Consider the following 17,575-nt stretch of genomic DNA (forward strand, 5'->3'; position numbering starts at 1 on the left):
GTAAGACCTCACGTAGTATAGTCCCTCGCTCAGTACTTCACCTCCCAGTATAAACAGTATGACCACACATAGTATAGTCCTTCATTCAATACTTCACCTCCCAGTATAACCAGTAAGACCTCACATAGTATAGTCCTTCATTCAATACTTCACCTCTTAGTACTACCAGTAATACCACACATAGCATAGTCCTTCACTCAGTACTTCACCTTCCAGTTCTACCAGTAAGACCACACATAGTATAGTCCCTCACTCAGTACTTCACCTCACAGATCTACAAGTGTGACCACACATCTAGTTTAGTCCTTCACTCAGTACTTCACCTCCCAGTACTACCAGTAAGACCTCACATAGTATAGTCCTTCACTTAGTACTTCACCTCCCAGTATAACCAGTAAGACCACACATAGTATAGTCCTTCACTCAGTACTTCACCTCCCAGTACTACCAGTAAGACCTCACATAGTATAGTCCTTCATTCAATACTCCACCTCCCAGTATAACCAGTAAGACCACACATATTATAGTCCTTCACTCAGTACTTCACCTCCCAGTATAACCAGTAAGACCACACGTAGTATAGTCCTTCACTCAGTACTTCACCGCCCAGTACTACCAGTAAGACCTCACATAGTATAGTCCTTCATTCAATACTTCACCTCCCAGCATAACCAGTAAGACCTCACATAGTATAGTCCTTCACTCAGTACTTCACCGCCCAGTACTACCAGTAAGACCTCACATAGTATAGTCCTTCATTCAGTACTTCACCTCCCAGTATAACCAGTAAGACCTTACATAATATAGTCCTTCATTCAATACTTCACCTCCCAGTATAACCAGTAAGACCACACATAGTATAGTCCTTCATTCAGTACTTCACCGCCCAGTACTACCAGTAAGACCTCACATAGTATAGTCCTTCATTCAATACTTCACCTCCCAGTATAACCAGTAAGACCACACATAGTATAGTCCTTCATTCAATACTTCACCGCCCAGTACTACCAGTAAGACCTCACATAATATAGTCCTTCACTCAGTACTTCACCTGCCAGTATTACCAGTAAGACCTCACGTAGTATAGTCCCTCGCTCAATACTTCACCTGCCAGTACTACCAGTAAGACCTCACGTAGTATAGTCCCTCGCTCAGTACTTCACCTCCCAGTACTACCAGTAAGACCTCACATAGTATAGTCCCTCGCTCAGGACTTCACCTCCCAGTACTACCAGTAAGACCACACATAGTATAGTCCTTCATTCAATACTTCACCGCCCAGTACTACCAGTAAGACCTCACATAGTATAGTCCTTCATTCAGTACTTCACCTCCCAGTATAACCAGTAAGACCTCACATAGTATAGTCCTTCATTCAATACTTCACCTCCCAGTATAACCAGTAAGACCTCACATAATATAGTCCTTCACTCAGTACTTCACCTGCCAGTACTACCAGTAAGACCTCACGTAGTATAGTCCCTCGCTCAGTACTTCACCTCCCAGTACTACCAGTAAGACCTCACGTAGTATAGTCCTTCATTCAGTACTTCACCTCCCAGTACTACCAGTAAGACCTCACATAGTATAGTCCCTCGCTCAGTACTTCACCTCCCAGTATAACCAGTAAGACCACACATAGTATAGTCCTTCATTCAATACTTCACCGCCCAGTACTACCAGTAAGACCTCACATAGTATAGTCCTTCATTCAATACTTCACCTCCCAGTATAACCAGTAAGACCACACATAGTATAGTCCTTCATTCAATACTTCACCGCCCAGTACTACCAGTAAGACCTCACATAGTATAGTCCTTCATTCAATACTTCACCTCCCAGTATAACCAGTAAGAGCTCACATAGTATAGTCCCTCGCTCAGTACTTCACCTGCCAGTACTACCAGTAAGACCTCACGTAGTATAGTCCCTCGCTCAGTACTTCACCTCCCAGTACTACCAGTAAGACCACACATAGTATAGTCCTTCATTCAGTACTTCACCGACCAGTACTACCAGTAAGACCTCACATAGTATAGTCCTTCATTCAATATTTCACCTCCCAGTATAACCAGTAAGACCACACATTGTGTAGTCCTTCATTCAGTACTTCACCTCCCAGTACTACCAGTAAGACCACACACATAGTATAGTCCTTCACTCAGTACTTCACCTCCCAGTACTACCAGTAAGACCACACACATAGTATAGTCCTTCGCTCAGTACTTCACCTCCCAGTATAACCAGTAAGACCACACATAGTATAGTCCTTCACTCAGTACTTCACCTCCCAGTATAACCAGTAAGACCACACATAGTATAGTCCTTCACTCAGTACTTCACCTCCCAGTACTACCAGTAAGACCTCACATAGTGTAGTCCCTCACTCAGTACTTCACCTCACAGTTCTACCAGTAAGACCACACGTAGTATAGTCCCTCACTCAGTACGTCACCTCCCAGTATAACCAGTATGACCACACATAGTATAGTCCTTCGCTCAGTATACTTCACCTCCCAGTATAACCAGTAAGACCTCACATAGTATAGTCCTTCATTCAGTACTTCACCGCCCAGTATAACCAGTAAGACCACACATAGTATAGTCCCTCACTCAGTACTTCACCTCCCAGTATAACCAGTAAGGCCACACATAGTATAGTCCCTCACTCAGTACTTCACCTGCCAGTATAACCAGTAAGACCACACATAGTATAGTCCCTCACTCAGTACTTCACCTGCCAGTACTACCAGTCACACCCCCAACCCAGTGTTTACATTAAATTAGCACTGATGTAGAAGATCAACAACACAAACTACCGGTGAAGGTGGACATCAACTAAGTAAAGTTACTTCATTATCGAACTCAAACAACTTTGTCTAATAAATAGGTCACTTGAAAGTTACTCTTCTTCTTCTTTTAGTTTTACTTGAGTAACATCATCTGATAATTATCGGTACTCTTACTTACTTTTTTCGGGCCTCTCGTTATTTTTCATACTTAAATGCACATAAGGACTTGGGATCTGACGTGGAAAACTGCTCCACCTTTACTTCTGAACACAGCATCATCACCAGCATGTCAGAGATTATTCAGTTGGGTCGGACTAACCTTCAGCCACAAAGAGTTACAATAAGTAATTGGAAATTCGAAACTGAGCTTTTGTTAAGACATTGAAAATTACATACAATAACTAACATTATACATACAGTGTATAGATAAATGGATGTGTTTATATTCCTCACTACATAGCATTTGTACTCACTGTATTATTATTATTGGTGTTTAATTTTCTTTACACAAAAAATGCTGGGAATCATTTAAAATACTGTTTACATTATATCTAATCTGTTACTATTATGTTAGAATCTTTTCGCCTACAGACAACGTTCAACAGCCTGTTTATTACAGTATTTGGACCTACATTACTCTGCCGTAATTCTTTGTTATTTAATTGCATTAATATTCTTACTCCGAGTATTTGAGTAATTTATAAACTTGATACTTTTTACTGTTACTTAAGTAACACAAAGAAAGAGTAATTCTACTTTTACTTAAGTAAGTTTTTCTTGGAAAAATTAATTTACTCAAGTAACGTTTTCCAGTATTACCTGTTACTTAGTTTTCCCTGCCAGTAAGTTCAATACAGCAATAATAGTTGTATAAGTTGTAGTAGTAACAGTAGCAATTATATTACTAGTTGTTATTGGAACAGTAGTTGTAGTATTACTAACAATAGTTGTGGAAGCAGTAGTGTAACAGTAGAGTAGTGGTTCTGGTAGCAGTATCATCAGCAGTAGTAAATTATCTGTAATAAACAATTATTTACATTAGAACAGATAAAGAGGCACATGTACACTCGCAACAAGAAGTATCGGTGCATACTGTAGTGCGAACAATTTGTGGTCAATGACGATAGGTATTGGAAAAGGCGAGTTGTTCCAGCTGTATGTTGGCAGCCCTGGTTAAGTGAAACAAACCGTTATAAATAAGGTCGGGAAGTGATAAATAGACAGTATGAAATATGAGGAGCCCCCTGTTAACAAAATTATTTGTGATACGTGTGAATATTGCCACATTAATTTATGCTACCAAATAAACCACTCAACCTGGTCGTCCTGGGGGGTGGTGCAGTGTGGACGGCCGCTCCGAGACCTGTCGTCTGTAGCACCAGTTTCGAGCCGAATCCATAGTGCAGCGGTGTTCCTGTGGACACCAACCCGCTGGCTAATCTGTGACGCCGAACCCTTCATTATGAAGGGCAATAATAGCTCCTCGTGTTCCCTCTGAGGTTTCCATGTCGTCTGGCATGTGTAGATCTCTACTGCTTCATATTGCCTCTGTTTTATACCCACGTTCACCGAGTCCGAACCCTCGCTCATCATTCAGTCGACACAAAGCAACAATCCGAAAAGAGGAAACAAACACACTGATTGTCAGCCATATGGCAACACCTAGTGGGGGGGGGGGCGGGGGTGGGGTTATGAGGATACACTTACCAACCTTCCCGACATACACCCTGCACCGATACTTTTTGGTGTGAGTGTACAAGCAGAGAGAGTTCTTTGTCTTGTGGTTTAGTAAGCACAATTGAAGTAATTCCTTTTAAGGCTTAACGGACAAGCAGACAAACAATAAGTCAGTTTCTTCCTGCGGTTCTTTAAAGATGATACAGTTGTTATATTTTCAGACGTCACTTAAATAGCATCAGTGTGACTGGTGGGGAAGTGGCTCGTGCATATGCCAATGTTGTCTCGGCTTTGAACAGCGGCCAGAAGAGGAAGACTGCCCTCAAAGAACTAAAGGTGAGGCTTATGGAAGGTGAACATAAGATTTGGAGAGGAATGGTGAACTGGAGGGCCTTCCCCTCTCTGTCTGTCTCTCTCTCTCTCTATATATATCTCTTACATTCACCTTAGCAATTTACCAACACACTTCTCACTGTTCCACAGAATGTGTGTGGTATCTACGACAGCCAGTTCAAGGGGAATGACCAGAAGGAAGCACACGACCTACTAGGCTGCCTCTTGTACTGGCTTGACCAAGACCTGACTACGGTATCCCATCTACTTTCCTACCTTTCCCATGTCCAACTTATGACAGTTGGATATGTTGCTGTTGTTAATAATAATCATAATAGTTAGTAGTAATAGTCGTCATTACTTGAATCACAATTATTACTGTTATTATCAATATCATGGTTTTGTACTTCCCCAAAGGATGAGCTCGACTGTTCATGTAACAAGCAAGGCTCCTCAATCAAACACATGATGAATTCTAACGCTAGCAAGAAGCAAGAGGCCTTGAATAACAAAGCCCTTCCCGAGAAACAATGCCAGAGGGATAAAATCTGCGAAAACTGTGGCGTTGAATTCGAAAATGGATCCGTAATCTCAAGGTTGTTTGGGGGAATCAGCCAGTCAACCATAACCTGTCCCGAATCACAAAATATTGTGTGTCAGGTACATGAGCGATTCACGAATGTGTCGCTGGCTGTTACCCAGCCCGGCAACACACACCTTCAGGTGGGCTGGATTTCACATTATTTTACTTTTTATTCTTTGGAAATATGTTTTAAAATATAATTAATATGCTTTACCTGCTCCTACTTATCAAAGGATTACCACATCACACCCAAGGGATTTAGTCATTGAACACAAGGAGTTAAGACATTTTATTAGGCTAATATATTGTACAGTCACACGAAAAAAGCTTACTTAGTCTTCCGTCCCGTCCATGAACCCTGAGACTCTTGAAACTATGTATCCAGGACATCACATATTGCTGGGCCCAAAGATGGCGCACTCTGTGATGAGTCCACGAGCCAGACCCCAGAATTTGAGATTTGAGTACCAAATGGAGGGATTAAAAGACATGTGTTTCAGTTGGCCTGATGTCTAGAGAGTATGGAATCATGTGATGGACCTTCCAGATGTCCAGCTAAATACCATTTCGGCGGCCATCTTTCCAAACAGCTGCTGAATTTTGGCGATATTGACATCTATCAATATTGGGCTCTAGCTCAGAGTTAGTTTGCCCTACGCATATCAAATCACTCTGAATATGTTTAGTACAATTTCTACACACATCTGTTTTACTTTTGTCCAGATACTTCCAATAATTTTTGAGTTACAGTATTGTACAAAGTAAAGTAAAATTTAAGTATTTATACATATTTTTCTTTCACTATAACTGTACATTACTTGTTTTTTTTAATTTGACTACTAAATGTGTCTTTATATTCAAAGATTTAAAACCATTTGCCATTGTCATATTGGTTTATTATTGTATAGATGTTAAATACAAATAAGGACATATGATAAATACTGATAGATGTCAATATCGTCAAAATTCAGCAGCTGTTTGGAAAGATGGCCGCCAAAATGGTACTGTATTTAGCTGGACATCTGGAAGGTCCATCACATGATTCCTTACTCTCTAGACATCAGGCCAACTTAAACACATTATGTCTTTTAGTCCCTCCATTTGGTACTCAATTCTACTCTGGCTCATGGACTCAAGTTTTGGATTCACAGGTTCACGAGTCTTAGGGTTCATGGATGAGACGAAGGACTGACAGTTTTTTTTTCGTGACTGTATCAAGGGATTGGTATCATATCTAAGGAGTTAGCCACTGAACTGAAGTCTTAGTTTCTAGAACAGACATCTTTAAACATTATTAACCAACCGCCTGAGCAGTGAGGGAGTAACTTTCATGTTCCTTATTTGATAATATAAATGACGCTGAAGTTGGACTTCTTTTTGGTGACTAGGATATTATTTTTGTAGATTCTAAGAAAGATATTTTTTAACCACACCTTGAGTTATCTGTGCATACCCAACAGCCATACCAGTACACACACACACACACACACACACACACACACACACACACACACACACACACACACACACACACACACACACACACACACACACACACACACACACACACACACACATACTAGCAAATACGTACACACACATAAACACATGTCTGCAAAAAACACACACAGAGACACACAAATAATTACGCACATGTTACAAATAAATTTGGGTGTATATCTGACAGTATACACCGATGCTTATTTTGGAATTTTTCAGCCAAATCTCATAAGCTAGAATTTGTATTACTAAAGTGTCTTTACTGACAAGTGTGTGGGATCAATATGTTGGTAAAACATGAGAGATCATGTTTTATGTTCATAAGTCAGTTGCGCTAAGTGTTTTACTCTGATAATATTTCTCATTTCTTTTACCTAAGGGGCTGATGGGTAAAAAAAATGATTTACAGGCACTGTTCTTTATATGTCTCTTTAAAGATATACTTCTTATTGTTTTTTGCCAGCTGTCTTATTTTTAAACACATGATAATTAGAGAAGTCAGCTAAGTGCCGTGTCCGTAGTAATATTTATTTACCGAGGCGGCCGGCCCTCTCCAACAGCTGAAGATATATGAAGCAACATAAATTAAAATGATTATTGTAAGAAAAACACTTCGTAGCAGAGAGGTCCATGGAAAGTATTAGTCCGGGGTATAATTATATTATATGAGTTTTGGTAGGCAGAGATTCTGCACGATGAACTTTCAACAGAATAATCATATGCCTTCCTAGATGCCCATGCGAGTTGATTGGTATAAAATATAAATATCTGTATAAATGGATGTATGTACAGTACTCATAACTCATTTAAGCATAAATATTTGTATGCTTAATTATACACTCTAACCCTCCCCCCCTCCCCTCCTTTAGGACTTGCTGAGGCACCACTACCGACCTCAGAGTATTATGTGGCACTGTCAGTATTGCCAGAAGGAGCATATGTGCACCCAGCAGACTCGTGTCCTCTCTCAGCCTCAGGTGCTGGTAATACATCTCAGCAGGTGAGTGTGGTGTTGTTTATGATCATCATCATATCAGTGTCATCTGGGCTCCACCATCCTTGCTGGTTGTTGTGAGACTGTCAGAACATGTCAGTTGTTACTGAGGGATGAACTTCCAGTTTGTACCGCAATTTAATATATAATACTGCATTTTGTTTTTGGTTAAGCAAAGAATAGTATAAATTGATAAACCAATTAAATTGTTTCATTAATTACTAACGCTTCGGAAAATCATTTTCCATCACGAGAGCCTAGAAAACAAACAAAAAGTTTCAATAATTACAGGTAATATACAATAAAAACAGAACATTATCCTAAAATTTACCTTCCGCAATTGTTTTTAAGGGAGCATTATAATTTAAAACCAATACAAATGACGGAAGACCTACGTATAAAACTAAAATCAGAAAAAAATCTAAAACATGCAGGATGTATTACCTTAGCTGAGTCGAACCTTAGTGTGAAAAACACAACAATTCACAGGAAGCCACATCACAAATGGATGGCTATCCTTTATATTGAAACAAGGCTTCCATAATTAGGACGTCTCACAGTTGCTCCTGCCAAGAACTGAGAAATCGGCCATTCGGCCTGCGAAAACAGGTGGCCATGTTGGTGGACGTGGTTACGGTTAGCTGAATGTGGTGGTTGTGTGATTAACTGGCCTGTTCGGACGGAATGGCCCAAGTGCTCATGGATGCGAGTTATCAAGTGTCTTTTTGTTTTACCTATATGTGCTGCCCTACAGCTAGCACACGTAAATTGATAAATAACTGAGGATTGCAGGTGTGTTGGTATGGTGTCTTTAGTTTTAAATAATTTTTTAATTGAACTCTGGACTTTGAAGACTAGTCTAAGAGAAATTTGTGGATATAATTCATAAAGAAGTTTCTTAAGTTTGTTTCTAAGGATGAAACTGAGTGGGCCTGTGTATGGGATGGTGAAATAGATAGAATATCTAGGAGCGGTGTGGATTTGAGTCTGTGTGGGACCAAAAATCCTATTAAGGGTTTTGCCGATATGAGTATCTGTAAAACTCTTAGGGAAACTATTGTTAAAGAGTAGTTTCTTTATGTATTTCAGTTCAATGTCCAAGTGGAAACAGCTTGAACATATATTAAAGGCTCTGTTGATAAGAGTACGTACTAGATTTCGTTTGTAATTAAGAGGAATAAAAAATGAAAATTTTGAACTCAAACCAGTGAATGTTGGTTTTCTGTAAAAGGCTGTCTCGAAACTATTATGAATGCGGTGGATATTAACATCAAGGAATGGTAGAATATTGCCCTTTTCTAATTCACTAGTAAATTTGATGTTGCCATGCCTCGAATTTAGATAATTAAGGTCCCACGTTGGCCAACTCTTTCCTCTGTCACCTGGAGAAATTTTGGCTAACCCGAAGGTCCCGCCCAATTTAAGTCTTTGTTATATCGACGATGTTTTAATGACATATTTGTAATTTTCAGATCACTTGATAATGTCCCTATGTTCCTAAATTACTTAAATAGCACGCAGACTTTCGTATACAAACAATACCTCGTTAGTCGGGAATCGAACCCTGGACAGCGTATGAACAGGGATTGCTATTACCGTGCCATGCAGGGTTCGATTTTCTACTAGTGAGTTGCTTCTAGATTCCCAGGCCTAATTTATCCATCCACTATTTGATCTTTTTCTGAGGTGTCCGTCGTGTCCTGGGAGCATTTTAGTATCTTACTTATCTATTTTTAATATTCATGTAAGATAGCCAGTTCATGCACTGCTCCTCTATTATATTAGACTTAAGAATAGTATTTCATATTTTGGTTTGAAATCTTACCCAATTGTTTCTTTTCCTGTTCGTACAAGTTATTCCTATAGCAAACATCTGTCCATGTTTGAAGTTTCAGTAATATTTGTACAATCATTCACCTTGCACTTCATCACCTGTCTTTGTCTACAATGATACAACTGAACTGATTATATGATTTTCAGCTTTGATAAATATACAAGTGATTCATCAGTATATAACTTAGTTTTCCAATCTAAAAAGACACCCCAGTCTCTTTTGACTCGTCCTTGAATTTCACTTGACATATTCCTTGTGGTTGTATTAGTAATGTGTGGGTCCTCCGCTTCTTTTTCTTATATGGCTGGAATTTGGACAACATTTTTATAGTATTCCTGTTGATTATATTTTCACTCCTACTCTATTGTTTGCTGTGTTCATTTGTTTTTTGTTTTATTATTATTATTATTCCCGCTCACTGACACCTTGTTTATTATTATTCCCGCTCACTAACACCTTGTTTATTATTATTCCCGCTCACTGACACCTTGTTTATTATTATTCCCGCTCACTGACACCTTGTTTATTATTATTCCCGCTCACTGACACCTTGTTTATTATTATTCCCGCTCACTGACACCCGCTCACTGACACCTTGTTTATTATTATTCCCGCTCACTGACACCTTGTTTATTATTATTCCGCTCACTGACACCTTGTTTATTATTATTCCCGCTCACTGACACCTTGTTTATTATTATTCCCGCTCACTGACACCTTGTTTATTATTATTCCGCTCACTGACACCTTGTTTATTATTATTCCGCTCACTGACACCTTGTTTATTATTATTCCCGCTCACTCACTGACGCCTTGTATATTATTATTCCCGCTCATTGACACCTTGTTTATTATTATTCCCGCTCACTGACACCTTGTTTATTATTATTCCCGCTCACTGACACCTTGTTTATTATTATTCCCGCTCATTGACACCTTGTTTATTATTATTCCCGCTCATTGACACCTTGTTTATTATTATTCCCGCTCACTGACACCTTGTTTATTATTATTCCCGCTCACTGACACCTTGTTTATTATTATTCCCGCTCATTGACACCTTGTTTATTATTATTCCCGCTCACTGACACCTTGTTTATTATTATTCCCGCTCACTGACACCTTGTTTATTATTATTCCCGCTCACTGACACCTTGTTTATTATTATTCCCGCTCACTGACACCTTGTTTATTATTATTCCCGCTCACTGACGCCTTGTTTATTATTATTCCCGCTCATTGACACCTTGTTTATTATTATTCCCGCTCACTGACACCTTGTTTATTATTATTCCCGCTCACTGACACCTTGTTTATTATTATTCCCGCTCATTGACACCTTGTTTATTATTATTCCCGCTCATTGACACCTTGTTCACTGACACCTTGTTTATTATTTCCACTGACACCTTGTTTATTATTACTGACACCTTGTTTATTATTATTCCCGCTCACTGACACCTTGTTTATTATTATTCCCGCTCATTGACGCCTTGTTTATTATTATTCCCGCTCATTGACACCTTGTTTATTATTATTCCCGCTCACTGACACCTTGTTTATTATTATTCCCGCTCACTGACACCTTGTTTATTATTATTCCCGCTCACTGACACCTTGTTTATTATTATTCCCGCTCACTGACACCTTGTTTATTATTATTCCCGCTCACTGACACCTTGTTTATTATTATTCCCGCTCACTGACACCTTGTTTATTATTATTCCCGCTCACTGACACCTTGTTTTACCCATTTTACGGAGAGCTGTGAAAGTTATTTCTTATTTCACTTCGTTTAACTTTCGTGGTATTAAGAAATATTACAACAACTGGTGCTATTTTAATATCAACGGTTAGTCTATCTTTTGGTTTGATGATCATAAAAAGCGAGAAGAGTATTATGTCTAATTATAATTATATTTTTAGTAGTGTATTGATATATAATAGTTTACCATAAGTACTCAACTGTATTACTCCCCTGTACCTCACCTTCAGGTATAACAGAGTTCGCTATAACGCCAAGTTGTGTGGAGTAGACTACCCCACCACTAGCCTCACTCTAGACGAACATCTGGTGCACCAACGCTCCTCCAGGTCAGTCTCCACCCTTCATATATACCATACACCTATTATATATATACATGGTGCATAGACCAATAAATGTGCGTGTACCAACAGTCGGTAGTGTAGCCAAAGTGAGGTTTTACACACTGAGGTGTTAAAGTGAGCGGGTCACCAGTATTTCACAAGGAACCCACCCGCCTCTGTTATTATAGGCGTTGTCTGCCAAACCAAGACAAGGTGGGGTGAAAAACCAGTACTACAGGCGGCCCTCTCACTTTTACACCTAGTTAAGGAAAGCGGTTTCGCGCCCACTTGGAGAACATTACCGCACATATGTGTTACACTAAATAAGGATAATTGCCGATTAGCGATAACTTCTATATATTGATTTTTTTGTAAACTTCTGACAGGCCATAACCGACCATGAAAAGTTTCATACAAACCTAACCTAACCTAACCTAACCTACATTAGGTATAATTTTGTTATCATATGATTGTAAACGATGCCTTAAAGCTTAAATTAAATGGTAAAATTTACTATTATTTTTTATTGAGTTACAGCAATAAAACAAAGAAATATTCCTATTCGGCAAAAATTTCAGTTACTTCTGAAATCTTCGGATTTTTTAATCTATTTAGCGTTATATATATATATATATATATATATATATATATATATATATATATATATATATATATATATATATATATATATATATATATATATATATATATATATAAACTCTCTGTCCATGTAATCCAGTTGCCTCTGAAGATGTCTTGAATAAAGACGAAAGCTAAGGTGCTCCGTTGTTTCCCTTTTCCCGTGTGATTTTATCAAGATATATATATATATATATATATATATATATATATATATATATATATATATATATATATATATATATATATATATCTGTGTGTGTGTGTGTGTGTGTGTGTGAATTAATAAACCTTTCGAGGGACGACTAGATAAAATATATTTTCCAAAGGATCTTCATATACCAACAACACGTAAAGAATTGTATAAAATTATATTATGATAACTTTGACTATACAGATATTATATTATACGTTATATTTACTTATTTTATGACTAACCGACGTAAGTGTTGAAAAAGGCTGTAAAACAATAATAAATGATGTATAAAGCTGGACTTGTGGACTACCCCATTGATCACTGCTCTCCCATTGTTACAACACTATACTGTATCTTGAAAATAGAGAGTAACCCATAGTTAACGCATATTTTATCTTAATATATACAAGTCCAGTGTGGGTGGAGTACAAGTACTGTGAACTATGACTTGGCTCATAAAGTAAAATGTTTAGAATTTAAAGAAGTTACAATAAATACATGTTTATTAAATTTATGAATTACTCAATAAACTTACCCCAAAAATGGTGCTGGCCAAGGTGTCATGCATTAACTATATTGGACATGGAACCAAGAAACACATAGAGACAAATTGTGTGTAGTGCAACACTTATTGTATGGGAGAACCACCATCAACAAGAATCTTGGGATGATTTCAGGTTTTAATAGAACTGAAAAAAATAATCTGGTAACAACAGTTTATAATTTAGATTTATGTGTGATATTTAGTTTTATTAACTATAATGAGAGTATGATGCGACCATAGATATAAATATATGAAAGCTGATTGTGACTCACCTACTAGAACGAACGATTTTCTCACTCATGATACCGGTTATAATTTAGACTTATTCATTGCCTCCAAACTTCTTCCCAGGATGATCAAAACACCAAACTTCTGACTCTCTTAGATAAAATAATGTTCATAAAGTGGCAGAGATTATGGTTAGTAAAAGGGATTTTCTTTCATATGATCCTTGAACTGACGAGATTGATGCCTCCAACAGTCAAGATCCCTCTTGCTAGGCTCCGCCCAGGTCTTTGTCCTCGTCATCAGGTTTTACTGGATAAAGACAACCAATGTTACTTTCACAGAGATGATCGTAGGTGCTACCGGCTGTACGGTGTGTGTCTCCACACAGGCTCTCAAACCAGTGGCCACTACACCGCCTCCTGCAGGATACAACAACGTTATGGTGACCACGATGACAAGCAGGCATGGCAAATATTCAACGATGAAATAGTGAGACCTACAGAGAATTACAAGTGGCCTCAGACAGCACACATTCTCTTCTTCCACAGTGATAACCTACGCAAGTATGGAAAATGGCCAGAAAACGTTGATGATGAGTGATCAGTTCTTGGTCACACTGTTTTGTCACCCTGAGTTGTGAAATTAGATGTAGCAATGACTGTGGCATTAACTTTGGTGTTGACAGTTCTGTTGTGATGATTGGGTCGTCACAAATAACTTAGATATTTTTCTTAAGGTGTGTACAGTATTTATAGATACTGCGACCTGTGGTGTAATGGTCAGCATGCTCTCCTAACAAGCGAGTGGACCCGGGTTCGATCTCCGAGTAGGGTGAAACTATGGGAAAGTTTCTTTACACCATTTGCCTCTGTCTGCTCAGCAGTAATAGGGGACCTACTGAATGTTAACCGATTTGCGGATCGTGTTCCTGGGTAATTGTTAGCCAGTACAGTTAGAGAGTTGTCCGGTGTTCTTGGACTGTTCCTTGACACTGGGTCATGCAACTCATAAACTCAGGGTGTGGTTGTTGTGTTGGCGACAGTTTCTACACCTTAAACAAATCCACGCCATGGTGACCCAAGGGCCAACCACCCTCGATCTCGAGGGGCAACAATTATTATTCAAGATATTTCCATTTTGGTGTCTGTAAATAGTTCCTGTTAGTAACTGTGGTAACTCAGAAATTTCGATGTGTGAATGTGTTTATGTAAACAACAATTTTATTTCATCTTCTAGTTTTCTTGTGTTTGATAAAGTGGACAGAGTGAGGGGTACTGGTTCACGTCCTGGGGGAGTTTCTTTGTGTCAGTCGTGTTTATTTATTGAGAACCTTGTTGTATATTGGCTGGCAGATTCTTCTGGGATATCGGGTTAACTAAGCCACCACGAGCTGGGGCTACACGTCAACACGGCCTGGTCCACCTCAGAGTTCCTCGGGGTCACTGCCTCAACAACATCATTAGTAGACTAACAATAATAAATATAAAAGAGAGTAAAATAGAAATATGTGAAGGTCAGACTAATAACACACTCAATAGTTTACTGCACACTTACACACAAACTTATTCATTTGTCTTCCACGTATATATGAATAAATATTTATGATTATATTTATTTTTATTATTCTCCATTTTCCTTCCGTTAGTCATTCTGTAGGTTACACTAATTTGTAATTCACTGATATTTAATATTCGGTGAAAAACTAAATTAATTTGTAGTAATTTAGTCGAGGCTTCAACGAGTACGGAAAATGTCATCCACTGTACTGGCCAGAGCAGTGGTCCTCAACCTGTAGTTAGGAGCCCGCGGAACCCTATTATGGAGCCCGCGGAGCCCTATTATGGAGCACGCGGAGCCCTATTATGGAGCCCGCAAGGATTTATTAGAAAAATTTGAATTATTTCGGATTATTTTAAGAGTCAAACTAATGAAAATATATAATAACTTCATACAACTTTATATTTTGAGAGAGAGAGAGAGAGAGAGAGAGAGAGAGAGAGAGACAGAGAGAGAGAGAGAGGAGCTGCGTATTTATCCCAAGTCTGTCTTGCACAGGACGTGTGTATATACCCCAGACCTTCTAACTAAACGGAAATAATATATATATATATATATATATATATATATATATATATATATATATATATATATATATATATATATATATATATATATATATATATATATATATATATATATATATATATATATATATATTCATAGCTCGTTTTAGGAATGCATAATTCAAGAGTAAATGTACAAAGTATGTAACTGATAATAGACTTATATAACTGCAAATAACTGTACAATATAACAACATAAGAACTTAAGAATGGAGGGAACTGCAGGGAGCATATTGGCCCATACTGGGCAGTCCTGTTTACACACAACCCCTATTGCTCATATATCCATCCAACCTTTATTTGAAGCTATCCAGTGTATTCTAGTTAAAGATGATGTTTGGTAATTTTTTCCACTCATCCACTACCCTATTTCCAAACTGTATGTATATTATGTATGTTGTATGTATGCCATGCATGTACTCTATATATACACATTATTTCTCCAGTCAGTAGCGTGTGGCAATGCCCCCGTTTCATGTCACCACACGCTTAGATAAATGTGCCTGGCGACATCTGGAAGCTGCTAGTATACCACTTACCACATGTCGCCTGAGAGGTCAGAGTGAGGTCAGTTGACCCTATAGGAGTGTAAGGACTACCTGCGCTTGTAAGCGCACTCCTGTATATTTCCGTTAATAAGAACTCTACAGAACTCTAAAGGTGTTTATGTTCGCCCCTGTAGTTAGAACTAAGTACCCCGAACATCTCCATGGCGCAGTAAGTATCAAGTGATCGATTAAAAAAGTGGAAATATGTGCGTTCGTGTAAAATCAAGGCCGGTAGACCTCCTCCGTCAACTCCGTCATCTGTCGCCATTGTCTCCCCCAAAAATTCGTTTGAATGACCAACGAGTTTTGAGCAGTGTGCAGTGACCGCAATTTCCTGTGAAGTGTCTTTAAGTGCCCCTCGTGTGTGTGTAGTGTTAAAGTGTGTGTCCTTGTTTTAAAGGATTCCCTAAGGTGGAAGGCTGATATAGGGCATTTGTGAGGAGTGGAGCGTCAGCGCGACCGTCCCAAGCTGCCTCGAGGGTAACTCACCCCCCACCGCCTCGCCTCCCTCCGCGCTCCACCGCGCCTACACACACCAACCCACGCTCGAACACACTGACCGCGGTCATTTCTTCATATATATATATTTTATATATATATATATATATATATATATATATATATATATATATATATATATATATATATATATATATATATATATATATATAAGTTACTTATCTGTGTATTCAATTAATTTTGTTGTCTCAGATCTGGTTGATACGATGGGCTGACCGGTCAACACTGATTTGAGATACAATATACAGATAAAGTAATTATGCCCCGGACCTCACGCAGCAGCGGTGTCCCTAGCGCCCGGATGAATCAGACGGATGACAGCTCTACAGAGATGGATGACCAGTCACTGAGCGACGCCCCACCCTCTCCCAGCCACACCCCTCGACCCTCAGCCTTGTCCTCAGAGATAATTGCTCTGATGAAGCTTATGAGGGAGGAGAGGCGTCAGGACGAAGCGAAAAGACATGCTGAGGACCACCAAAGGAGATTGGAAGATAACGAACGGTTTGCAGCTTTGATATCTAGCCTCACTGCTAATCAAGCCCTTGGCCCTTCCACTACTCAGGTACCGACTGTCTCAGATACCTCGTCAACGCCCTCTACCAAAGTGGTTGTCCAACCCTCACCCGCCTTGAACCCTGATGAGACTTTCCAGACTTTTCGTGAGTGGCGGGGACGGTGGACTGATTATGCTACAATGGTGGATCACCAGAGCTTGCCACAGCCCAAACAACTCATTCAGCTACGTATGTGCCTGTCTTTGGGAACGCAGCATGTGTTGGAACATACGTTGCAAGTGCCCCCGACGTCTTTGTTGTCTGTAGAGGATTTACTGGATGTTCTAGAACGTCACATCAAAGGTCAGCGGAATGAAGCTCTCCGCAGGAGGGAAGTGTTTAGCTGTAGACAGATGGAGGGCGAGACTTTTGATGATTTCTACGTACGACTCAAGAGAGCCTCGGAAGAGATAGACATAT

General features: G+C 39.0%; 1 protein-coding gene across 4 annotated transcripts in view; it reads left to right on the forward strand.

Annotated features, from left to right (window-relative positions):
* LOC121875179 (ubiquitin carboxyl-terminal hydrolase 15-like) overlaps positions 1 to 15,018 on the forward strand; it is a 33,391-nt gene extending 18,373 nt beyond the window's left edge. For all 4 annotated transcript variants that reach the window (XM_042379624.1, XM_042379626.1, XM_042379625.1 and 1 more), the window contains 6 exons: positions 4,691 to 4,805; positions 4,953 to 5,057; positions 5,220 to 5,525; positions 7,755 to 7,885; positions 11,709 to 11,807; positions 13,750 to 15,018. In XM_042379624.1, the coding sequence (XP_042235558.1) occupies positions 4,691 to 4,805; positions 4,953 to 5,057; positions 5,220 to 5,525; positions 7,755 to 7,885; positions 11,709 to 11,807; positions 13,750 to 14,008 (1,015 nt within the window). In that variant the 3' untranslated portion in view covers positions 14,009 to 15,018. The remainder of the gene's footprint in view (positions 1 to 4,690; positions 4,806 to 4,952; positions 5,058 to 5,219; positions 5,526 to 7,754; positions 7,886 to 11,708; positions 11,808 to 13,749) is intronic.
* The last annotated feature ends 2,557 nt before the right edge of the window (positions 15,019 to 17,575 follow it).

The sequence above is a fragment of the Homarus americanus genome, unplaced genomic scaffold (genome assembly GCF_018991925.1).
Source record: "Homarus americanus isolate GMGI-L3 unplaced genomic scaffold, GMGI_Hamer_2.0 scaffold36970, whole genome shotgun sequence".
Lineage (NCBI taxonomy): Eukaryota > Metazoa > Arthropoda > Malacostraca > Decapoda > Nephropidae > Homarus > Homarus americanus.